Source organism: Dothidotthia symphoricarpi, assembly GCF_010015815.1.
Source record: "Dothidotthia symphoricarpi CBS 119687 unplaced genomic scaffold P153scaffold_18, whole genome shotgun sequence".
Classification (NCBI taxonomy): Eukaryota; Fungi; Ascomycota; class Dothideomycetes; order Pleosporales; family Dothidotthiaceae; genus Dothidotthia; species Dothidotthia symphoricarpi.
This window is the reverse complement of record NW_022985025.1, coordinates 643,925-666,012: the sequence shown is the minus strand read 5'-3', so window position 1 is coordinate 666,012 and position 22,088 is coordinate 643,925. Positions and strand designations below refer to the sequence as shown.

Below are 22,088 nucleotides of genomic sequence, written 5' to 3'. Positions count from 1 at the left end.
CCGCAACCAACAGCTCATACAAAATCTTCAGCTGCCCATTGCCCAACCTATCTGATACAGATAGGTACTTGATGCCACGCTGAGCCATGCCGAGCACTCATATGCATAACAAGACGAGCATATGTACGTTTGACACCATCAGGTTGTCAATGACCCTAGTCTTGGAAGGAGGGCCTGCTCCCAGCCTAGGCTATCATAATTATATACGTACGAAGGCCTAGGGTTCTGAGTGAGCTTCGTATCATTGGTCGATAATCGCAAAAGATCCTTGCGGATAAACGTGTATTCAGGGGTCAATTTATTGCACACTGCAACGACAATGACCGATCTTTCAAAGTTGCTCACGATCTAGTCTGGTGCTGAGAAACTCCGACAAATTGTAGACTAAGTCCACGAGATCTCGTGCTGGAGCTCGAGCGTAAAATGTGTACTTTGTCTTGCCGGTGCGACATTTCGTCCGAAGTAAGCACTAACATACCATCTGGCCATATCCACCCACATGCATGTAAGAAACAGGCGCTGTATCATGGGCATATTCACTTGATTTAGACAAACCTGCGAGAGCCATTCTAAATCAATGCCTAATCTGATCGCTACAGCATAGGCCGTCCCTGTTGAAGCACACGAATTTGATGGAGCACTACTGAGCATTCACTGTGCCACACGGCAGCAGGCATATGGACCAGGCAGTCAACCAATCAAGTGGTACTGTTGAATTGGTTATGGGCCCGGGATTGTGGGACACTGCTTTCCGGGCGTTGGCTTACGCTGACAACGGACACGGAAAAGGTATTTCCAAGCACGATATTGGTTACATGATAACCAACATGTGGTAATCCAATCTTGCGAGGGAGCGTCTGAGCGCAAAGTATATGTATGAGAGGTTGTACGGCAACAAGTTGTTCCCACTTTCTCCATCGATCGTTTCTTCCATAACATTCGCTCCTAGCATTATCAACTTTCCTAATTTGTTAATCTCAATCCAGCACGTAGCATCTCGATTATTTCTACCCGGTCATGGCAGAACAACGGAATATCGTCGTTGTCGGCGCCTCCATCAGTGGACTCCAATCCGCTCATTCCATATTGAAGCATATCCTGCCTGTTCTCAAATCGAAGGGAGGTGCCAAATATCACGTCTACGTAATCAACCCGTCTTCGACCTTCTACTTTCGAAACGCGTCACCCCGAGTTGCAGCGTCCAGCACGCTTCTAGGAACCGAAAAGGTCATATATGACCTGCATAAAGGATTCACGCAGTACTCCAAAGAAGACTTCACACTGATTGAGGCTTCCGCTACAGGCCTTGATACTTCTGCACGGGAGATTCTGTACAGGAGAAGCAAGGCAACAGACGACGAACGCTTGCCATACTTCGCTCTGATTATCGCAACCGGCAGCAAGACCCACTACCCGGCTTTTTCGATGAGCACAGACACCCAGGCTACCTTACAATCACTCAAGTGGACGAACGAGAAGGTTGTTTCGGCCAAGGACATCATAATCGTTGGCGGAGGCCCGACTTCTGTCGAGTTTGCCGCCGAAGCCGCCGAGTTTCGCAATGGCACGCCCAGGTGGTTCAGCAAGACCGAACGCAAAGTCAACGTCACCATCATCACAGCCGGAGACCGGCTGCTGAGCAACATGCGCCCGGCAATCGCCAAAACAGCCGAGCAGAAGCTACACACACTAGGCGTCAAGATCATGTACAACACGCGCGTAACCGACACCACCGAAGGGAAAGACGGCCGTACCGTTGTCAATATCGCCAAAGGAGACAAACTCGAGGCCGATCTGTACATCCCCGCATTCGGCGTCGTGCCCAATTCATCCTGGCTCCCACCGCACCTCCTCGACAATGACAAGTACCTTAAGACCAACCCCGGAACGGTCCGTGTCGACGAGGCAGGGCCCCGTGTCTACGCCATGGGTGATGTGGCTTCGTACTCGGGCAACACTACCTGGGAAATCATGCTCGCTATGCCCGTTCTCCTGGTCAACCTCAAGCGCGACTTGCTGTCGTTCAACCCAGCGCAGCCAGACGCCCGACCCAAGGGCAAGGACAGGCTGTACAAGGCGGACACGAGGGAGACTCAGATTATACCCATTGGCACGAAAGGTGGTGTTGGCGCGATCATGGGGTGGAGACTCCCAAACTTCATAGTTTGGTACTTGAAGAGCAGGGACTACATGGTCGCGATGGCTGCGGAAGCCACTCTTACCGGTGACAATGTGAAGAAGGAGGTTGTCTGGACTGCTGAGGAATCCGCAATTTGAGGAATGGATCTTCGCTGGAGTCTTTTGATAGATGAGATTAGCATCGAGGAGGTTTATACACGTTGCTGTTCCAAGGGGTTGCATCCATAGATTCTGTCATGCGTCAGTTTCCTAGTTCCTAATCAATTCTTCTTCCTCTCAGCGTTTGCGCTGTTTCCAGGGCGATGGCAAGTTCGAACTTTGGGTAAATACGAGGTGTATAAAAACTCGCAAAGCATATCTGCATCTCGAAGTGACACTACGAAAGTTCGTCTCTTTCTCAGCCTTATTCTGTACTTAATTCATGTCACTGAACATCGATTTCTGTAGTCTCATCAGCGGAGAATACCCTACCGGCTTAGACTTTTCCTGTACATCGTCTATGAGAATTATCTTTGGATCAGCATATTGTTCGGTACACAGGGTGATACTTCAAATCGATTGACTCTTCTTCCAGTTTATTTGCCTGATCCCCCAGGTTAATCTTCAGTAACCAGAGACATCAACGGTATCTTATCATTGTACAACGCTACGCAGCATGTGTCTTTGCATCTCTCCCACCTTGCTTCCACAACCCACCCGCCGAGTGGAATAAGCTTAAGGGCAACCTGTTCCTCCCTCTTCTCAACCCGTAGCTCTGTTCCTCAGCCCATCCATATGTAGTCGTGTAAGAAGCGTCTTGTAGAGAAACGCTTTACATGAGGAGAGAATTGTTTGTGGTCAGGTTGCGCTTTACATTGTCACGAGCAACCGGCGTCTGATTGGTCGCCTTATCATCTGTCCCACCATACCCCACTTGGCTGCATCATAGTCCACCGCGTCTTAACGCCGCCTCGCCGCGCTCCAACGCCTCTCCACGTCTTCTGTCTTGAGCTAGTACAACCACTTCCTCAGCCATACCAGTTGCAAGAATGGGCACCTTGACGGCAGATTGTCCACGCCTTGATGCTCATTGCCCGCACAAACTCGCAACGTCATGCCGGCTCACGTCGACACTGAATTGCTGCGCCTGCGCGGATGAGCGGGCTCATTCGATGACATACAGAGTGTACATTGATGGCGTGGGTTTTGTGCAGCGGGGGACACGCTGGCAGGGCTACTGCTGGTTCTGCAAAGGTAAGCTTTTGAGTACCGTGTCGAGCGTAGTGTATTGTACAAAGCAGTGTATATCATGAATGAGACGACAGTTGCCTCCACATACAAGGAAATCCACATAGAGTGCGATACTAACGTGACCAGAGTTCTGGACCAACCGTCTCGCTGCCACCGACCCCCCGCTGAACATCTCGCAAACTCGCGTTCCTGAGATACCGGATCAGACCGAGTTTCTTGAGCGGTGGTTCGAGTTCCATCAAGGCTACCGTCTTGTCCAGCGTCCTGATGGCACCGAGCAGCGGATTTCCGTCATGGGCGAGCCGCTCAAGGACGTGAGCCCTGGCTTTCTGCCACGCACATTGGCGCAGATGAGAGAGGGCATGAGGAATGACGCGAGGCGGTCCGAGAACAGGCTGACGAGGCGCCGGTTGTCGTCGGAAAACGAAGCATCGCAGCCACAGCAGCCGCACCAGAGTATAGAAGACGCTCTCGACAGCCTTCTTGACGAGGTATCTGACGACGAGGCTCCAACTCCAGTCCCAGCTTCAGTTCCAGCTCCAGCCCCAGCTCCAGCCGGACCGCAAACCCCGGAAATATTGCCATCACTGCAAATATTGCCATCAATAGACCCTCGGGCTATCCTTCGTCGCAACGCAGAGCAAACTCGGCGCGCGGGAGAACGATTTACACGCCTGTTTGGCACTCGAGAGGAAATACAACAAGACGACTATGAGTCGCCCCTCTCGACCATGTACAACAGAGCCTGGGGACGGTTTAGACAAGCTGAGGAGCTGCGAGCAACTGGCGACAATACCGCACCTTCACTGGAAGGGCGACCAGTCGAGGAGCGACGAGAGATCGAAGAGCAACTCCTCTGGAGTGTCATGCGAGAATCACAGAACGCATCCCTGGGTGTTGAGGGGGCAGAGGGTAATGTATGGAGCTACACTCCCACAGACGCCAACAGCAGCGCCGAGACCTCCTACCAAAGGACTCGCCTCCGGATAAATGAGCTCGCTGAAAGCTTGCGTTTCGCGCCTCCTGCCATGCCAGCCCCCAACGTGACCACACCGGCTTCCTCATCAAACCCAATGTCGCAAGTCCGCTCCTCCCTCCAACAAATCCAATACGAACTCAATCGTCTCCGCGCAGCTTCCGACAGGGACCTCTTCGTGTCAGAAGCTGGTGAAGCCCTTCGCTTACCCCGCCCCTTCGAACCAATACCCGTCAGGACACTGGACAACCAGCCTGGTCGCCCGCCGCCAATGACTGACGAGGCAATGACAAAGGTCCTGGCTTGTCAAGTTTGCTACCAGCAGCTTGCAGATATTGCCGTGCTGCCGTGTGGACATATGGTGATGTGCCAGTGGTGTGCTGATGTGGTGATCCCGGTCAAACATAGCCATGTGCCCATCAGGCCGAGCAAGTGTCCGATGTGTAGAAAGATGGTTAAGCAGAGGTTCAAGATCCACACTGGATGATACTAGAGATAGAGACGTCATGAATTTATGTCCAGATCTGCACAATCAATCCGAGATAAATAAAACATACATGTGAACACATTACATACCGGTATCCGTCATAGCCTCCCCCCCGTAATTAACTCACCTTTGGGTATCATTATCCATCCTTTACAACTTGCTCTCCCGCACAACCCTCTCCCGCCCCATAACCGGCAACGCCCCACTCATCATCACCTCCTCTTCCACCCCTTCCTGCCCATAGAGCACCATTTCCTTCCCCCCTCTTGAGCTCCACCACGTAACCGCCGCACCACTACGCTCTGCATCCATCTCCCCACTAATCAGCACCTCCCAGTAGCGCGCCTTGACCGTCTCGCGCATCTCGTCGTCCCGAAGCTGATTGAGCAGGTCGGCGCACAACGGCATCCACTCGTCCAGCAGCGGTATGGGGAGGAATGGGAGCGCATCGATAAGCGTCAGCGCGAGGACAGCTTGTTCCGACAGCGCGGGCGGCGGGGCATCGGAGCCCTGTAGCGCGAGGGCGACTTCATCCAGCGGCAGGGGCTCCGCCGGCGCATTGAGCGCGCGGTGGTAGACGACTTCCAGTAGCGCGGCGGGCAGATCGGGGTGCGTTGCTGAGAGCGCGGAGGGCGGGGCGGTGACGCGCATCAGGGTTTTGAAGGCGAGGCGGAATTGGCGGGGGGAGAGGCTGTGTGGGAAGACGCGGAATAGCGCGTCGATGTAGAAGGGGAGGTGCTTTGCGGTGATGTGGGCTGATTGCGGGGCGGAGAGGACGGCGAGCATGACGCTGTGGGCTGCTTCGAAGACGGGGAGCATGGTGCGGGTCGATGCTGCGGCGAGGTAGGGGACTGCGGCTGCGACGAGGAGGTCTTCGTTTGTTGCTAGGGAGAGGATTAGGGTGAAGTGCTCGGCTGTGTCGAGGAAGTACCGGTCTAGGATGCGGTCGATGGGGTGGCGTGGGATGTGCCCCAGGAGTTGCGGGGCGATGAGTTTTAGCAGCTTGTCTGCGTGGTTGGGGTACGCGGAGAGAATGTCGATTGCGGTCAGGTAGACGAATGTGTGTTGGGAGAAGGATGCTGGGCCGAGGCGCGTGGTTATAAAGGAGAGGTGGCGCAGGGTTTGCAGAGCCTGGGATGCGAGGATGGGGGCAACGGCGTCGGCTGCGAGGGCAGAGTCGCCGAGGATTCGAACAAAGACTCCGCGTAAGACGATGGTTGTGGCGAAGAGCGCGGCTTTGAGGAGTTTCCATAGTTGGGGGGTCGTCATGTTGAGTGCTTCTTCTTCTAGGTGTGCTGCTTCATCCGTGGAGTCGATGTCTGAGAACTTGTTCTGTCGCCACTGTGTGGTGAGTGCTCGTGCGAAGCTCGCCAGATCGTCCATCATGGTTTGGATGATCCATGGGCTTTTTACGTTCTCCACGGAATGCGCGATCAGCCTTGACAGAGGACCCATTGCAGCCACCAACGGCCTGTTCAAGATGACTTCAACCTGTCTATATGAGCTGGAATGGACCTACACACAGTCAGTACTGGACGCACAAATGTCCAAAAGATGGGTGCCTTACACTCCAGACTAGTTTGCCGCTCTGAGACATCTGCACATCCATATCCAGCCCTCCGAGGAAGTATGCTGACTGGAAGCCCTCGTTTGAGTAGTACGCTGTACCAACCAGTACAGGCAAGAGAAGATCATAATCAATCTGAGCCCTCTCTGCATCCGCAAGAGACGCAAAGCAATGATTCAGCACCAGAGTGATGGTATGCCCCCCTAGGCCATCCTGTTCAAAGCGTTCCCTGACCTCGATCAAGGCTAGATTCGTTGCCCTTACCAGCGCACCTTCGACTCTTTTCCTCATAGCAGAAGCCCAGTACAAATCCATTCCCTGCTGTTCCAGATTCCCTATGCCGATCAACAGCCCCCCGAGGACGATGAGATGCTTCCATCGCTGGCTTCGGTCATCTGCGCCAGCGACTATCGCGCGTATCCAGTCATCAAGAGATAGCCCTCCTCCAACGGGCGACTGGCCTGGTAGGAGCTTTGGCGCCTTTTTGTGGCGCACATCGTTGTGGTGGGTTACGACGGTAGTGACGGCGGCATGGAAGACGGTGAGCAGTCGCAGGGGCGTTCGGACGCCATCGGGGCGATCCCAGAAGGCAGGCGCAGTGAGAAGGTGTGAGGTGAGAAGACTGAGGTTGTGGGGGTTTCCAAGCGTCGTGAGGAGTGATGAAGCTGTGCCCAGTATGCTGTAGTCTCGTCGTCAGTATGCGCGGTGCTAACGCGAAACTCGAGGTGCATACCGTGACGTGTCCTGCTGGTCTGTGTAGGCCTGCAGCGAGCGCAGCAACGTGGTCAACAGGCGGTCAACCGGCATCTTGGATTCCGACAGCCTGGAAGATCCCTCTGGAGTTGCGCATAGAGACGTGCGCGCGACGGCGTTGGTGTTGAGACTGATCATCACGGGCCGAGGTAACTTGCGCTTTGACCCCTGAACGTTCATTCACTGATCGAGCCAACAACCTCCACACTTTGCGCGCGCTATCACGAGAAGACGCGCCATCCTCCAGCGCGTTGGTACGATTTATGTTTTGAAGCGCGTATAAACCATGCCGCGCACATGAGGTTTGTTGCCCCTCCCTCAACGCCTCATAATCCCACACTGACCTCTCCAGCTTCATCCAGCGCGTCGACAGCGCCGCGCCCTTGGGCTACACAACCCCCACCTTCCCCTCCCTCTACTGGCCGCTCCCCATCAGCTCCGCCCAGAAGCACTACCTGTACTACCCCGGGGATATTCTGCGCTTCACACTCTACTGGACGCTGCTGCTGTTCGGCGGCATACACCTGATTGTCGGACTGTGGGCGTGTATTATACAATGGCGGAATTGGAAGATCATATGGATTGCACCGCTACTGTTCGCGCTTGTTGGGGCAATTGAGGGCGCAATGTCAGGAGCAATCGTTGGGGGGCTGTACGTTGTTCACGGGAGATTGGCTTAAATGAGGGCTAGACTGACCGTGTGCAGACTTGGGGGAGTTTATCAGGCGGGCTATTTTGAGATGAGTACATGGATACCCTTTGTTTGGGCGGTGATTAGTGTGTTGGTACTTATCCTGTCGTCCTTTGCCATCTATGGAGGGCTTTGAGGGCTGTACTAGGAATACCCTGGAATGAATCAGACTGATTTGGTATTTGTCTATGTTTGGTATTCGATGAACAAAAGCATAAGAAATTCAAACAAAAGACTATGCATACAGTCGCCCAGCAGTTGGATATTCAACTGGCCCGCTTGAGAAACTACAATGACCCACCGGCTCTTCACCATCGGGGTCTTGTTTCTCCGAGGCAACCACGCCCCACTGCACAGGATACAAGCTTGCGTCTACGTCACTCGATGGAGGATGACAAGCTGCACTGATAGCTGCCGAGCAACTACTCGCTAGGGGTATTCCAGCCGGATATCGCAGATTTCCAATCGCAAGCCCACCTACTGCGATCATAGACCCAATTGCAGTAGTTAAGATAATAGCCATAGGCGAATACCCACAGGTCGTAATCTGGCCCGATATATTGCGCGTTTGTGCATCCGTTATCATAATGTGAACCATGAAGATACTCTGCGAAGCCAGCCAGTGGAAGAGGAGCGATACCAGTGTCATAGGAATAGCGTATCGAAAGGGGACGTTGAGCCAATACGTGCTACGCTGTTGACCGACGGGTGAAGTAACGCGGAGCGGCTTGCGCTTGTGGGTGTAGGTTGACCATTCCCTAGCAATTAACATACTTGTGCAAAGCGCGTTGAAGGCAAGGTACAGGTACGAGAGTGCCGCCTGAGGACTATTTGCAATAAGTACAGAGGCCATGAGCGAGCGCCTGAAACTGAGGAGGTTGTTGCTTTGGATGATGCCGAATCCGATTTTCCATAGTTTGCCGGCGTTGCTGGGCATATCTTTGAGCGAGAGTATGCTGCACACGACACCCAATATGATGGTGATGATATATCTGAGATAGAAGTCAGCTTGGGTTAGGAATGGCACTCTGCTGATAACTCACGCCACGTATGTGAGAAACCATCTTCCCGGGGGTGGAGCCTTTGACCACCTGTGACTGTCGGGCTTGAATTTCACGGGCTTGATGTCCGTTTCGTCTTTCCTGATGCCGTGGGCAGATTCCCAGGACCATTCTGTTTCCAGCAGTTCTCTGGTTTGCAAGCACCGCCCGCGTGTCTCTGTATCAGGTTGATCAAGATAATGTGCTATCGCATCTCCCAGCGTGACTACAGCTTCGTGGTTTCTATATTTGATAAGCATAAAAGCCACACATAGCGCCTTGATAATGTTGGAAATTATGACAGCTATTGCGATTGGAAAGCTGAAGCGCAACCTGCAGACTTCTTCAACTTGTTCAACCATGCAATACTTGATCGGACGTCCATAGGGTTCCCACTTGGATCTGTCCTGCGGTACTTCGAACTGGTTGTCAATACTACAGTTGTGTGCAACGTGGGAGGAGCACCGCCACCCATTAGACGGGTAGGTGTCCGGCAAGCTGAAGAATGGAAGTGTGTAGGACGCTTCATCAAGTAAGTCCAATGCCTTCATGCCATCAGGTGCGTAAGCCCATTCCGTGGTTGAGTAATTGCGTTCCTCATATGAGGTGGAATGGTATCCGGTAATGAGGTCGTAGTCATGGGGTTTCGTAACAGTGTAAGGGCGTGTGCCCCACAGAGTTGAATTTACCGTTTCATTCCAAGGAGGAGGTTGATTGAGATTGATCCATGTAAAGTTCCCAGTGGCGCGAGTAGTCTTGGGGTATTCTGTGTATTGTTTGAATTCGGGATACCAGGATCGATTCCGCCAGACCACGGGATCGTCCTGAACGAGGTATACGTGGCCAACGCTCGACAGATATTGGTCGTTATACGCGTTAAAACAGTCCACAGTGCTGATGTTCTTGTACCGATCCCTCGTTCCACTGGTACTCAGGGTGATTGTGTCGTTGAGGTTGGGTCTGTAGGGGCTCATCTTGTCTATGACGTCCGCACTCTGCTTCGCATCTATGTCCACAAAGCTAGACGTGTTGTACACTCCGCCATGAAGCCAGTCGTCCATAGTCGGAATGACAACATACTCGTTGGCTTGGAGACTGGTGAAGACGACTGAGTTGAAGAGTAGATGAAGTGGTGCAGAGGAAAGGAGCAACAGAGCCCAAAGAACCACGCGATCCCAGCCAATGTGCCGAAGATTGCGTAAACTAGGTATGCCAATCTGGAGCCAGTATCTTTGCGCATGTGCACGGGCAAGTTCTTTTCGACTTGGTGCGCTGAGAACTTGCATACAGTAGTTGCTCGCGCTAAGAAGTAATGTGCTGATGATGTTGATTATCAAGTGTATCCAGACGTTGATCTTCCGTGTTCTCGCGCAATTGCCCATGTATAGCGTCCCGAGATATCCTTCGGTTGCGTTTCCCGGATTCTTCCAAACCCATACCGTCATGGCAATATTGAAGAGACATACTGATACAGCGCCGATGAATGATAGCAGCGCACCTATACGCCAACCCGCGAAAAATCGACGCTTAGTTAAGTGTTGAGTTTGAAACCTTTGTTTGTTGGGCTCTGTCGTAGAAGGAACCTCGTCGTCATACGGTACTTGCATAATTCCAATTGGAGTTTTCTGCATTGATTCTCGCGGAAAATGAGCTATCACCTTGTTCGACCCTAGCTCTTTATATGTCTGTGGTTTGCTATTCTGGAATTAGGCTGTGCAGACATGGTCTGAAGCTTGGCAGTTTACCTATGTTGTCGAAGGAGCTCGATGTGATCCTCGCCTAGAGGCGCCACCGCGTCAGCTTTGCGACTCCAAGTGCGCGTTGGACGCGACGGCATGATGTGTTACCGAAAGTACATGTAATAGTATGAACTAGCTCTCCATGCAGAGAAGCTGCTGTATAATGAGCTGTCTGTCGAGGTCAGGAGTTTTGGCCCCATCAGGCACCCCCTCTTGCTACACAGCATTGCTTGGCGTAGCGAGGCTGAGCTTGGCCGGCTGAGCCTAACCGGCTAGGCTACAGAAACAGGAAAAAAGCTTGAAAGTGCGGTTAGGATGTAGCAGCTTGTTCGCTAAAATGATACTCGATAGGTCTGTAAGCTCTTTTGTATTCTCCATACTACACTAGAGCTACGACGATCGTCTGTCAAACTGGTATTGTACCATCATCGAGGTGGCAAAGTCCAAAGCTGAATCCAATGGATTACCTACTCAGGCTCAGCCTCTTCTAAGTAGCAGGGATACGGCCTCGCTGTATCAGACACCACTAAAACTTTAGCACTCACCTGCTTGCGTATGGCACTCAGTAGTGCTTGCAAACGTATATCAATAGCTGCATGCAACTTCAGTTGAGACCATCCCACGTAAGCGTGTTGAAGAACCACCTGTTGATCGAGTGTATCGTCTCTAGTGCTTCGCGAGATATGTTTCCTTACGCAACATATTGCAAATAGGGGTGTAACAATGCCTCAGAAGCAAGAGGTCTCTTATCAGGGTCAATGACCAGTAAAGACTCAATGAAGTCTAGCAGGTCTGGTGACACCGAAGGATCTGGGATGTGCTGCAATTCCTCACGCCAGTTGCCTTTGGTAATAAGCTTTATGGGACTAAGAGGATGATCCATAACCGCTAACTGTTCTGCAAGCTTAAACTCGTTCTTGTAAGTCTGACAGTCAATAGGCTGACCTAACGGGCTAACAAGACAGATCATTTTCGCAATACACTATGCTTCAGTGTGTCCGTCAATAACCTTGTTAGCATCGCCAAAAAGGCCGAGCGGCGATGCTTTTGTTGTCAACTTCGAAATCAGCTTTTTCTTGAGTAGCCAGATATGAGCACTAACCGTAGCACCAAGAGACCATACATCTGAGGAGTGTCGACAAGCCAAGCCTTGCCAGACCTCGGGCGCTCTACATGGTAGGCTTTGAAGACGTTGCGTTGAAGAGCCGTCTTTGATTGCTGTAAAAATGAGACCTTGCTTTAGACACAAGTCCAAGATGAGCTGTTACCATTACCTAAATCTCCTAACTTAGCAACTGGAGAGCTCCCATGGATATGAGAAACGAAGATGTTATTCGGGCTGACATCTGGCTGTTTTAGTATTATGATTAGAAATTGAGTACGCATCGCTACCCGTATGGACGCCATTAATTGTTCTCAAAACGTCGAGAGCCGATAGAACCGCCTTAGACACGACTCTGGGTATTACTGGATTGCCGCGAAATTCGGGGGCGGTTACAGCTCCCAAATCATGGTCCATCCATCCGAACACTAAGCATGATGGGTCGTCTTGGTGTTCGTTCAACCTCACAATATCGCACAGAGCTCGGATGTACGGGCTCGAGGCAATGTCTTCAACTCTGTAGTTTCTGTATTCGCGCCTCAAACACATCTTTTCCTCATCGGTAGCGGCTGTTTTGATCATAACCCTGCGGTGATGGTCAGCGATTGCTCCTAAATCGTGTCGTGGAACCTCACCATTCTGCCTTTGCGATACGGCTGGACAACACTTTGGCTTTGAAGACGGTGGAATCTTTCAGTGGATACAACAGCTCATATCTATGCTTTGCACCACGAAGGACTTGTCCAATGCGTAGCGCCATGAGCCTGCGGGAAGGTAGTAAAACAGACAGAGGCAGAAACTCTGTACGGATTGAGTAAAAAGATGCAAGGTCATGCGAACGTGAAGGAGTGAAATTGAAGACTCGGAAATAGCGAACAATCTGAATGTGGTGGACGCTGCCGATCTCGTCAACATGAACCCAGGACCTGTTCTACGAGAAGGCAATGTGGGCATAACGCCAGGCTGTGAACCGAATCGGAAGGAGACAGCGGGGTTGCCGAGGAGCTCTCAAAGGATCCGCGGGCAGCTGGCGTCACTCATTTCTCGCACTGCCTCGTTATAGTAAACACTCAATAGAGCATACTGAGTTCCCAACGCCTGAGCATTGCCAGTGCAAGATGTTGTTCGTGGAGTGCACAGGGACACCATACGAGGTGAAAAGAATCGCGTGACGTCATAAAGCCGCGTCGCTTTCCTCGTAGCCAACGCTAATTTTACTCTCAGATCGGCCACCAGCACGGTACAGCCGCTAGAACTGAGATTGAGCGCTGTATCTCTTTCTACGCTGGTCTCTTTCAGACAAACTGCAAGCAAACGTGGCCACAAGTCCATCAACACGCCTCCAAGTTCGAGAGGCATGCGAAGGAAACATGGCCTGCCTTTCACGAAGAGATGCGCGGCATAGCTGATGGGGCTGGAAGAGAATTGCTCGATATCGTGGCGCTCAATGTGCGGACAGAGATCAACTTTGGACTGTTTAGTGATGGATGCACAGCGCTAGCATGGCAAACCAGCAATTTACAGGCACCACGAAGCCAGTACATGCCTAGAAGTTGGCTGGCCCAGAATTGGGACGTGGGTACTGGCTTGCAGTTCGGAGAGAGCACCAGCTGACAGCTTGTAGTGGATGACCGAGCAGAAGCAAAATCTCATTATCACCAAAATCACCCAGGCCAACAAACCCACTATCATCCAAGTCACTGAAGCCGGCATCATTGGAAAGATCGGGTTCAACAGCTCAGGCCTAGGAACACTGCTCAATGCAATCAAAGTGCATGGCGTGGACTCAACGCGACTGCCTGTGCATTTCGGTTTGCGAATGGCGCTTGAGAGCAACTCTGTCGATGAAGCAGTCAGCAAGCTAGAGACGCATGGCATGGCTTCTTCAGCGCACATCCTTATCGCTGATTCGAACATTTCCCTCGGCCTTGAGTTCACGAAGTCGACTTTTGCACATTGTGTCCCCGACTCCGCGGGCCGTATCGTCCACGCAAATCACCTGCTTCTCGAGCATCCTGGCGAGACCGACACAGTATGGCTGAAAGACTCTCTAACGCGTGTTTGCACTATGACCGACAATGCGAACAAGTTGAATGAACAGCCTAGTTGGGAAGATGTGAGTAGGCTATTCGAAGACGAACAGAATTGTCCAGCTTCGATCTGTAGAATCCAGACCAAAGAAACAGGCAGTGAGACCTTGTTCAACATTGTGATGGATTTGAAGAGTAAGACGGCTGTCGTGAGGTTAGGCAGGCCGACAAGAGTAGAGGAAACTATCGAGTTAGCCTTGTGAGAAGAAAGTCATAGCCTTGCAGTCATTACGAAACCAGGCGGTCGAAGGGCTTGGTTTTGCATCATTGAATAACACCGGAAAGTTTTCCACTACAACCCGCTACTCTAACTATTCTCGTGACCTTATCCTTTACCCTTGTGTGCGTTCCAGCATGCGAGTGCGACTCGAAGGCACTGGGTCGCATCACGCTTCCGACTAGAGAAGGTTCTGACGGGCTTAGAATTCAGTAACCGTCTCAGGAAGCAGGAGCGTTGCAACAAGCGACATATGCGCCTACGTAATGCATGTGCGCTTCGCATTAGCTAACTCTGGGAATCGGCAGTTGGAAGAACGGAGATACAACCCACTCCCGGTCTCTTTCGCCTGCCTTTCATCGAGTCTTCATCGGACCGCTCACACTCAACGTGGAATGAATCCCTTTCCAGATCTCAGGAAGAAAGAAGAGTGTGAGAGCAGCCAATTCGAACATGAAACCACAAACCTAGAAAAGGCAGTGTATGGGTCATTGACTGCTCATCATATTGGTCTCATCGTTGCTGCGACATCGTGCATAATTGCAGTGTCCATTGCCTGCTTTCTTATATTGCGACATGCGACGCACTACCTAAAACCGTACGAACAAAAGCAGTATGCAGTGTCGGTCCCACCTTGGCTTCTTAGGCTAACCTTACCAGTATCATCCGCATTCTTGTTATGGTTCCGATATATGCTGTGGTTTCATTCCTTAGCTACGTCTTCTACCACCAAGCTGTCTACTTCAATGCCCTGCGCGATTGCTACGAAGCCTTCGCCATCGCGAGTTTCTTCACTCTCATGTGTCATTACATTGCGCCTGACCTCCACGAGCAAAAAGCATACTTCAGGAGCATACAACCAAAGAACTGGGTCTGGCCGCTCAACTGGATCCAGAAGTGCACCGGTGGCGAGAAGACAGGATGGCTGAGAAGGCCATGCAGCGGGCTGACATGGTTCAACGTGCGGGTGACCGATGTTTGGCACTACAAGTAAACGAATGGCTGATATCTTTCAGATCGTATACATCAGTGTCTTTCAGTACTGCATCATTCGTCCGCTGTTCACACTCGTTGCTGTTGTCTCTCACTCTCAAAGCCGCTACTGCCAGGGTTCCAGGGACCCTCGATATGCACACGTATGGGTAGCAGGGTTCGACGCGATCTCTGCCATGGTCGCCATGTACTGCATGGTACAGTTCTATGTCCAACTGAGGCAAGATCTTGCACCATACCGGCCCTTTCTCAAAGTTCTCTGCATCAAACTTGTGATATTTTTCTGTTTCTGGCAAACCTGCATCCTCTCCCTTGTGACCTCGAAGGGCGGACCCGTTAAGTCAACGGAGTACTTTGCTGGACCAGATATTCGAGTTGGCTATCCAGCGATGTTGATCTGCGTGGAGATGATCATTTTTGCAACCATGCATACATTCGCCTTCTCCTGGAAGCCTTACGATCTTGAGAGCGAGAAGTCACTTACCAGCTCAGAGCATAGCTCTTCCTCCTACCCCCAGGTTTATGATCGCGGCCCAGCTGGGGCCCTCCTCGACGCACTAAATCCGTGGGACATCATCAAGGCCTGCGGTCGTGGTTTTAGATGGCTCTTTGTCGGCGTACGGCGTCGCAAAACCGATTCCTCGTATCAGATCACAGAAGTCAATCTAATGGCAACAACGAGCGACTCGACACCAATGAGAACTCGCACGACAGCACGCTCTGATCCAACACACTGTCGTAAGCGCCAACACATGGACAGAAACACACGAGCCTGAACGTTCTCAGGTAGGAGCATTGAACGCGACTTGTACATTATCCTTGCGACATGTCATCCTCCATCATGGAAGCGTGGCCGTGACGCGACTCTCACGCTCTTGAACCCAGTCCTGACCTTGGCAGCCCGAACTGCTGCTCGGCTCAAGAAATGGGGTTCGGAGCTGGTAGATCATTATCACAGATTGTATACCATGACAAGATGCTTGGCTTTTGGGAAATACAAGCTAAACCAGACATCGGCGTGAGACAAAGAGTCTGAAAATAGAGTTCAAATGCGTTTTCGAGATCAGTGTATATGTATCTCAACCGTGTATAAGATTGGCCTCAACAATAATTTACTGAGAGCTAGCCCTGCCAGCAAATTTGCGTAGAACTTGAAAGTGGTAGCTCCAGTTTCATATAAGTTCCAACAGTAAGAACTTTGTGGACAGACAGAGTACACACTCTTGTCTGCATAATTTCCCTCTGTATCAAAAGGTTGAAACATGGTGTTTTTGCGAATGTCCATTTACTTGTAGATTAACTGCCTTACGCAGTTGAAATTGGGTTTTATCTTCTAGATTTGGTGAGATAGACCTGTAAATCTTGGCTAATACAATACTAAAGCGCGGGATGTTGAAAATATCCAAATTGGGATCCTACAACTAGCCTAAAACTACTTGAATAAAACTAAGTAACACAATTCAACCAGTTAATACTAGTTCTCATCTTGGGAGCTTATCTTATTAGATCTACTGGATCGATAAAGGCAAGTCTATTTCTATACTTATTTTAGCTATGCATGCAGCGTCGAAGCAACGACTAGTCGCTCAAAAATGCCCGCGCTTAGCTACCGATCTTACTGGCTGTTCTTGCCCATCGCGATTTTTCGCTCTCGTCGATTTAGCAGCACTTGTCTTGGCAACCCCGCACGTAAGTATAAATACTTTCGATTTTCCCTCCAAACAGCCAGTATCTTGACCTTCATCCCTTGACAATATAAAACTTACTGCTGTAGATATACTGCCATATCAACTACACGAAGAGCCTTGCCTGGAAAATATACAGACTTGCTTTCCATCGTTATCACTAGACAACATGAGCAGTTTCTCAACGATCAACACCGGTGTGGTTGAGACGGGCAACTATAGAATTGTCGGCAGCGATATCGTCCAAACAAATGAAAACAAAGTAGACATAAGGACCGGCCCGAAGTGTTATAACAAATCACTCGAGTATTTGTCCATTGCCGCACACAACGATGCTATTTCGGACTCGAGTTGCAATGATCAACTCAATTTAACTGCAATCAGCCTTAAACGAGCTCTAGCTGAGGCAAGCATTAACCAGCTTGAGCAGTCTAAAAAGATCAGAAAGCTCCAGAAGCCTAAGAGCACTATCAATAGTAATGGTAAGGAGGTGCGTGTGGGATGTCCCTTCTTCAAAAGTAATCCCCAGGCGCACGCAGAGAAGATGGGTTGTCGAGGCAAGGGGTTTCTTGAGATGTCGAAGCTAAAGTCAGTGCAACACTACCTCGTAGTTGAGTACAGCTGACAATAAGTAGAGACCACATTAAAACGCACAAACGTGAAGTGTCCGAGGAGTTCATCGAAGAACACTTGAATTTTACCTTTGGGAGTTTCAAGAAGCTTGGTACTATAGAACGTAAATGGAAGCTGGTCTTCCAGATTCTATTTCCCGAAGTACCACAGGACGAGATACCCTCGCCATGTAAGCAAGTACTATAGAAACTGGGTGTAACTCGAACACTGACATGAACAGATGTGGATGATTATAGCATTATGAAGGTACAGCCCTTGGCTATTGCTGACAACGACCTTGACATACTCCGAACTAGTCTCAAGAGTGAGCTTTGGAATCAGTATGGCGGCGAGATTACATGCGACATGGCAGATTTTTACGCTAACTTCGATACTATATTTGACGATTCTATAGAGCACCAGAAGGGCGATATGAACCATAGCTCGCTACCAATGGGTCAGCACGGTTACCCGACTCCACCTTCATCTATTCAGAGCTCGCCTAAGACGGGCACGATGAACATAAATAACTCAAGTGGCCTTGTATCAACGCCACAGCTTGCGACTATGGACATGCCAAATCCGTTGCTCATCGAGTATAATGCCATGGACTGGGAACAGCAACTTGGTATTGACGTCCAATCTGCGTTTGCCACGACACCAAAGGCGGTCAAAGCTACCACTTTTGAGTGGATGTCGCCTCCTATAGAGCCTTATACATGCTCTTCTCAACAAAACGCAAATATGTCTACTTCTTTCTCATCAAAGTTTAATGTTTCCGTACCATTCTGTCAACAAACTCAATCCGCATTTGACACCAGCTTTGATTTCAACCTCCATGAACCATTAGTTGCTTCTTGTGCGTTGGAGACTGAAAGCCCATACACGGATTCAATAACTTGCTTGCATCAGGAGTTTGAAGTCTGCTCTTCAACTCTTGATGTGAGTGAAGTGATGACGCCTCCTAGTAATGCTATACGTGGAGATGAGTTCGACTTTGACGATTGGATCGAATATGCCAATTTGAAAAGTTTGAATTAGGAATGAAATGGTTGGATAATCCATATATAAGTAATCATAGGTTGGCAATATAGTTTATTATCGCAAAGGAGGGATCGTGTATGTGGCTGAGCTAAGACCACCACTACCTGAACCCAGTAGATGGGCACGAAGTTCGTAGTCGCACTTTGTAGTACTAAAGAAGCCATGTAAATTACATCAAAACAATGTTTATCTCTTGAGCATTACTTCTCACTCACAACCGCTGGAGAACAGTCGATAACGAAATTTCTTAGGGAGATCTGTGACAATGCCAGTAACGTTTTTGCAATTTAGAAGTTTGGACAACATGATATATGTGTAGAATATCCGATTGTCAAAGTCGACAGTGGCTGGATAGGGTCGAGGTAAAATGGCTTCTAGAGTGCATAGTTTGGGCAAAGACGTACGTGATTGAATGTGGGGATGGCATATAGATCTGTATCATCAAATACGAGGCGGAGGTGTGCTAAGAGCTTAGGATAAAGAAACAGAGGTAGTTAGTACAGACGAAGCCAGATCTTGACGACAGATGAATTTTGTCCATTACAACGATGAAAGAGATGAAAGCAGGCATTGATATGCTTTGCTTAACCTAATATGTATGTGAAGCTCTGTCTGTTTATTTTTCAACGATTATGGTTTTGCACTCGCCCTTTCCTCCACCATCTTCATCAGTTTCGACAGCGCCTGTAGATCCTCCTCATCGCATCTCGGAGCCTCTACATGCACCTCCTTGTGACCTCTATTCCTACCGAATTCGAAATCATAATGATCTATTGTCCCTCCGTATCCATTCATCTCAAGCCACTGACTTGGCCCAATACCGTAATCGAACATCATGTACCTGCCGCGGGGGAGTTTGTTCAACAACTCGTATCGTTCCTCAAAGCACCTACCATAGTCCCAATCTCCATGACCGATCGCAAAACGACGCAATTGCGAAAGCCTCTGTTCGAAACGGGCAAAGACATCACGCCAACGGAGTTTGATCTCTGTGAAATAATCACCTGAATCGCCTCCATCACCGAAAATTTTGCCAAGACTGGGAAAGTTTGCCGCCGCTTGCTCTTCGTTCAATTGCAGTGCGGTGACGATGTAACAGTCGTCCAAGAGCAGTTCCTCGAGGGTAGACGCATGCGACAGAATCCAATCAATCTGCCAGTCGTGCGCGATTGTGAGATTTCCTAGGCTGAGTGACACGAGGCGAGGAAACGTCGAGATCGCGCGTAGGTCGACAAATGGCCACACGCCCCAGAGACACTCGGCGCCGTACAAAGTGAGATGTGTAAGTTGATTTTGTAATGGTATGAGCCAGAGGCCTGGCAAATCGTGAGTAAAGCCTTGGTCACAGGCCGGCAGATAAAGGCTGTTCTCCGGCGCAGCATCGTCAGACTCGGTTGCGATTTGTAAATGCAGTCTTGACAACCTGTTCCGTACGGCCAGGAAGTGGTCGGACTCGAATAACCCTTTGTCCATGTGGTCCTGCAAATTCTTGATTGTGAGGCCCTTCACTTTACTGGCATCCTTCAAAGCACTAAAGAAGGACTCGAGGGTTCCTATGCGAAAATCTGTCGTTTCTGCAACTTCTTTCGTCCAGTCTGATTCAACTGCACACTGTCTAGCAAATCTCAGTTCGACCTCCTCTGTGTTTTTGAAACTCCTGATAGTTCCGATCGCTTCCCCGAAGCTCTCAAGAACATGCGCTTCTTCTTGGCATAAGTCATCACATTCGGGATCTGATGATGTGTTGATGATCACTCGACGCACAAGTCTGTTGAGGTCTGACTTCGCAAGAGTATCGAATTTCTGCGCGCTCTCGTCGGTGTGGTTGAGGGTAGCAGTGCGGAAAAGAACTTCGACCGCTATTTTCTGCAGTTCTTTGTTGACTAGGCGGAGCGCTTTCAAAGTCTCGATATCGTCGCTGTGGCATTGGATGCACTGTTGCCGTAGTTCAAATGGGAGTTGTAGCATAATTCGAGGTTGATGAAGAGAAGGGGCGATGGGATGGTGTTGTTTTATGGCGTTACCTAAGGATATTGTCAGTGCATACGAGCTAGGCAACAGCGAACTAAAAACGGCGCTAGAAGCATACCCCCGGTTGATATAAACTCTACACACGGCAGTCTCATCTATACTGATTTTTGTGCTGATAGTTAAGGTTTCCCGCTAGACTGTTTGTTTCAAGATGGCTGTATTGTTATTAGTATCTTTGTTCTCACTAAAACTTTCTGGCTAGGTAGGGTATACTATGAAAACGAGTAGAGAAAGTAGCGTCTGTAAATACACTTGATTTAACTTGATATTTTACTTGGCATCGTATCATGTCTTCTTGTTAGAGTCCGAGTATTAGACGATTAGCTTTTTCATAGCAGAAGGTCCAAGGACAGGTGTAATAGTGGGCGTTTCTAATGTAGCATAGATATACAGTTAGCAATGCTAGTATGCACTCCCGTAACTCTTTCCCAAATCGTCTTTTGGTTGCCGAGGAAAATCTTTCCCATTCTCAAAGGGCTGCATTTTCTTTACCAGCAACTCTTTCCACTCTCTGCCCTCATCGCTAAGCCCGATCCCTGCTGCAGTATACTCCCACCAAATTAGGAAATATCCTGCCCTCTCCCAGTCATTGCCCAGCAATATTGCCCATTGTCGGCGTGTACCAGTGCTAAGCAGTGTTATGCTCCTCCAGTAGTTGTGCAGGTGTCTTCCCATCCTCGTCCTTCAGGTCGGAACGTGCCCCACTGTGCTCCAACAACTTCATGGCATCGACTCGGCCCCTCCAGGCGGCGAAATGCATCGGCGTCCAAGCCCTCCAAATGACTTCGTGCACGTCCGCGCCATGCTGCATCAGGAGGCGCATAGTATCAAGACGACCGGTACTTGCAGCGCTATGTAACGCACCAGTATGAGCGATAGGGAGACCGTGTTCCAACAGCATCTCAGTCATGCGTGTACCAGCGAATGCGGCGAAAGACATCAGAGACGAGCGGTAGGTCCCAAGTTTTTTCGACTGCTTAACAGGATGCAATGGATCCGCTCCAAACTCGAGCAACACAGCGACTATGTCGGGTTGTCTTAGCCTCACAGCCTCGTAAAGTGGCAGCTCATGGCCGTGGCCGAGGCGGAAGTTGATGATATTTGGGTCTGCAGACAGTAGTGCCTTGAAAACTGCGGCGTCTCCACCGCGAACGATCTTGTACATAGTCGATATCGATATGATACTAGAAGCGTCAATACCTTGCTGTGCTGCGAAGGCAAGTAATGTGGACACAACAGTAACTTGACTATTCAGAGCCGCTGCTATCAAGGCCTGTTCAAGGTTTGATATTCGCCGTGCGCTTACGCGACGCACATCATGCGGGCCTTGACTTGGACACTCCTCACTATAGATGCGGTGCAGCTCTTCCAGCATTATCTTGATCCATTGTGGTTGCGATAGCAAGCTTTGTAAGGCCGTGTCGTTCCCAGACGAGCTTGCTTCAATGAGAAGGCGGGCGGTGTCCTCGCCTATGAGTACATCGCCTACATCTCTGGGCGAGTCGTAGAAGCTTGGGAAACTTTTTAGGTCTGCGTTGGTCAATTGCGCCATAGCTATGTCGTGGTGATGGTAGTAGTGGTGATGCTAAGGATAATGATAATCACTATACTCGTGTGACGAACGTGAAGTTTTAACCCTTATTAGTTAGCCGCTCCTTTATATGTACATATATAGAAGCGGGGCTATATTCT

The 22,088-nt window shown here is 50.1% G+C and overlaps 12 protein-coding genes across 12 annotated transcripts; 7 read left to right on the top strand and 5 right to left on the bottom strand.

The window, feature by feature from the left end:
* The first annotated feature begins 554 nt into the window (after positions 1-554).
* P153DRAFT_369550 (FAD/NAD(P)-binding domain-containing protein) lies at positions 555-2,694 on the top strand. Its single transcript, XM_033668805.1, has one exon. The coding sequence runs from the start codon at positions 1,018-1,020 to the stop codon at positions 2,275-2,277; it is 1,260 nt and encodes a 419-aa protein (XP_033520599.1). The 5' UTR covers positions 555-1,017; the 3' UTR covers positions 2,278-2,694.
* Positions 2,695-3,098: 404 nt separating this feature from the next.
* P153DRAFT_347241 (uncharacterized protein) lies at positions 3,099-4,966 on the top strand. The gene is made up of 2 exons (XM_033666162.1): positions 3,099-3,372; positions 3,496-4,966. The coding sequence occupies exons 1-2, from the start codon at positions 3,168-3,170 to the stop codon at positions 4,830-4,832; spliced, it is 1,542 nt and encodes a 513-aa protein (XP_033520598.1). The 5' UTR covers positions 3,099-3,167; the 3' UTR covers positions 4,833-4,966.
* A 16-nt stretch (positions 4,967-4,982) lies between these two features.
* P153DRAFT_347236 (uncharacterized protein) lies at positions 4,983-7,206 on the bottom strand (the record flags this gene model as incomplete). Its single annotated transcript, XM_033666161.1, has 3 exons — positions 4,983-6,347; positions 6,400-7,078; positions 7,133-7,206. The coding sequence occupies 3 exons, from the start codon at positions 7,204-7,206 to the stop codon at positions 4,983-4,985; spliced, it is 2,118 nt and encodes a 705-aa protein (XP_033520597.1).
* A 149-nt stretch (positions 7,207-7,355) lies between these two features.
* Positions 7,356-8,346, top strand: P153DRAFT_369548 (uncharacterized protein). Its single transcript, XM_033668804.1, has 3 exons — positions 7,356-7,454; positions 7,505-7,804; positions 7,859-8,346. Exons 1-3 carry the CDS (start codon positions 7,450-7,452, stop codon positions 7,977-7,979), a joined length of 426 nt encoding a protein of 141 aa, XP_033520596.1. The 5' UTR covers positions 7,356-7,449; the 3' UTR covers positions 7,980-8,346.
* On the bottom strand, positions 8,079-10,328 carry P153DRAFT_388946 (uncharacterized protein; the record flags this gene model as incomplete). The annotated part of the gene is made up of 2 exons (XM_033670798.1): positions 8,079-8,835; positions 8,887-10,328. 2 exons carry the CDS (start codon positions 10,326-10,328, stop codon positions 8,079-8,081), a joined length of 2,199 nt encoding a protein of 732 aa, XP_033520595.1.
* A 985-nt stretch (positions 10,329-11,313) lies between these two features.
* On the bottom strand, positions 11,314-12,872 carry P153DRAFT_408259 (kinase-like protein; the record flags this gene model as incomplete). Its single annotated transcript, XM_033672054.1, has 6 exons — positions 12,360-12,872; positions 12,015-12,310; positions 11,891-11,968; positions 11,725-11,840; positions 11,606-11,679; positions 11,314-11,575 (listed from the first exon to the last, which is right to left on the bottom strand). Exons 1-6 carry the CDS (start codon positions 12,482-12,484, stop codon positions 11,314-11,316), a joined length of 951 nt encoding a protein of 316 aa, XP_033520594.1. The 5' UTR covers positions 12,485-12,872.
* Positions 12,780-14,174, top strand: P153DRAFT_369544 (peptidase C45 acyl-coenzyme A:6-aminopenicillanic acid acyl-transferas-like protein). The gene is made up of 3 exons (XM_033668803.1): positions 12,780-12,878; positions 12,949-13,299; positions 13,349-14,174. The coding sequence occupies exons 1-3, from the start codon at positions 12,843-12,845 to the stop codon at positions 14,015-14,017; spliced, it is 1,056 nt and encodes a 351-aa protein (XP_033520593.1). The 5' UTR covers positions 12,780-12,842; the 3' UTR covers positions 14,018-14,174.
* A 152-nt stretch (positions 14,175-14,326) lies between these two features.
* P153DRAFT_347224 (DUF300-domain-containing protein) lies at positions 14,327-16,141 on the top strand. The gene is made up of 3 exons (XM_033666160.1): positions 14,327-14,644; positions 14,692-14,992; positions 15,048-16,141. Exons 1-3 carry the CDS (start codon positions 14,427-14,429, stop codon positions 15,798-15,800), a joined length of 1,272 nt encoding a protein of 423 aa, XP_033520592.1. The 5' UTR covers positions 14,327-14,426; the 3' UTR covers positions 15,801-16,141.
* A 620-nt stretch (positions 16,142-16,761) lies between these two features.
* On the top strand, positions 16,762-17,444 carry P153DRAFT_87156 (uncharacterized protein). Its single transcript, XM_033673459.1, has 2 exons — positions 16,762-17,297; positions 17,347-17,444. Exons 1-2 carry the CDS (start codon positions 16,879-16,881, stop codon positions 17,354-17,356), a joined length of 429 nt encoding a protein of 142 aa, XP_033520591.1. The 5' UTR covers positions 16,762-16,878; the 3' UTR covers positions 17,357-17,444.
* Positions 17,343-18,587, top strand: P153DRAFT_87153 (uncharacterized protein). Its single transcript, XM_033673458.1, has one exon. It carries the CDS (start codon positions 17,583-17,585, stop codon positions 18,360-18,362), a length of 780 nt encoding a protein of 259 aa, XP_033520590.1. The 5' UTR covers positions 17,343-17,582; the 3' UTR covers positions 18,363-18,587.
* Positions 18,588-19,400: 813 nt separating this feature from the next.
* On the bottom strand, positions 19,401-20,048 carry P153DRAFT_254443 (uncharacterized protein; the record flags this gene model as incomplete). Its single annotated transcript, XM_033662761.1, has 1 exon — positions 19,401-20,048. A coding segment is annotated over one exon (648 nt), but the record flags the coding sequence as incomplete, so codon positions are not given.
* Positions 20,049-20,642: 594 nt separating this feature from the next.
* P153DRAFT_369543 (ankyrin) lies at positions 20,643-22,011 on the bottom strand. Its single transcript, XM_033668802.1, has one exon. It carries the CDS (start codon positions 21,559-21,561, stop codon positions 21,025-21,027), a length of 537 nt encoding a protein of 178 aa, XP_033520588.1. The 5' UTR covers positions 21,562-22,011; the 3' UTR covers positions 20,643-21,024.
* Positions 22,012-22,088: the final 77 nt, after the last annotated feature.

Bases quoted from the DNA above. Each gene is read 5' to 3' on its own strand.
- P153DRAFT_369550 (XM_033668805.1), top strand. From the start codon at position 1,018: ATGGCAGAACAACGGAATATCGTCGTTGTCGGCGCCTCCATCAGTGGA.
- P153DRAFT_347241 (XM_033666162.1), top strand. From the start codon at position 3,168: ATGGGCACCTTGACGGCAGATTGTCCACGCCTTGATGCTCATTGCCCG. The intron at 3,373-3,495 runs GTAAGCTTTTGA...TAACGTGACCAG, and splicing joins CTACTGCTGGTTCTGCAAAG to AGTTCTGGACCAACCGTCTC.
- P153DRAFT_369548 (XM_033668804.1), top strand. The intron at 7,805-7,858 runs GTACGTTGTTCA...GACCGTGTGCAG, and splicing joins GGAGCAATCGTTGGGGGGCT to ACTTGGGGGAGTTTATCAGG.
- P153DRAFT_369544 (XM_033668803.1), top strand. From the start codon at position 12,843: ATGTTGTTCGTGGAGTGCACAGGGACACCATACGAG. The intron at 12,879-12,948 runs GTGAAAAGAATC...TTTTACTCTCAG, and splicing joins GCACAGGGACACCATACGAG to ATCGGCCACCAGCACGGTAC. The intron at 13,300-13,348 runs GTGGGTACTGGC...GACAGCTTGTAG, and splicing joins GGCTGGCCCAGAATTGGGAC to TGGATGACCGAGCAGAAGCA.
- P153DRAFT_347224 (XM_033666160.1), top strand. From the start codon at position 14,427: ATGAATCCCTTTCCAGATCTCAGGAAGAAAGAAGAGTGTGAGAGCAGC. The intron at 14,645-14,691 runs GTATGCAGTGTC...TAACCTTACCAG, and splicing joins AAACCGTACGAACAAAAGCA to TATCATCCGCATTCTTGTTA. The intron at 14,993-15,047 runs GTGCGGGTGACC...GATATCTTTCAG, and splicing joins GCGGGCTGACATGGTTCAAC to ATCGTATACATCAGTGTCTT.
- P153DRAFT_87156 (XM_033673459.1), top strand. From the start codon at position 16,879: ATGAGCAGTTTCTCAACGATCAACACCGGTGTGGTTGAGACGGGCAAC.
- P153DRAFT_87153 (XM_033673458.1), top strand. From the start codon at position 17,583: ATGAAGGTACAGCCCTTGGCTATTGCTGACAACGACCTTGACATACTC.
- P153DRAFT_369543 (XM_033668802.1), bottom strand. From the start codon at position 21,561: ATGTACAAGATCGTTCGCGGTGGAGACGCCGCAGTTTTCAAGGCACTA.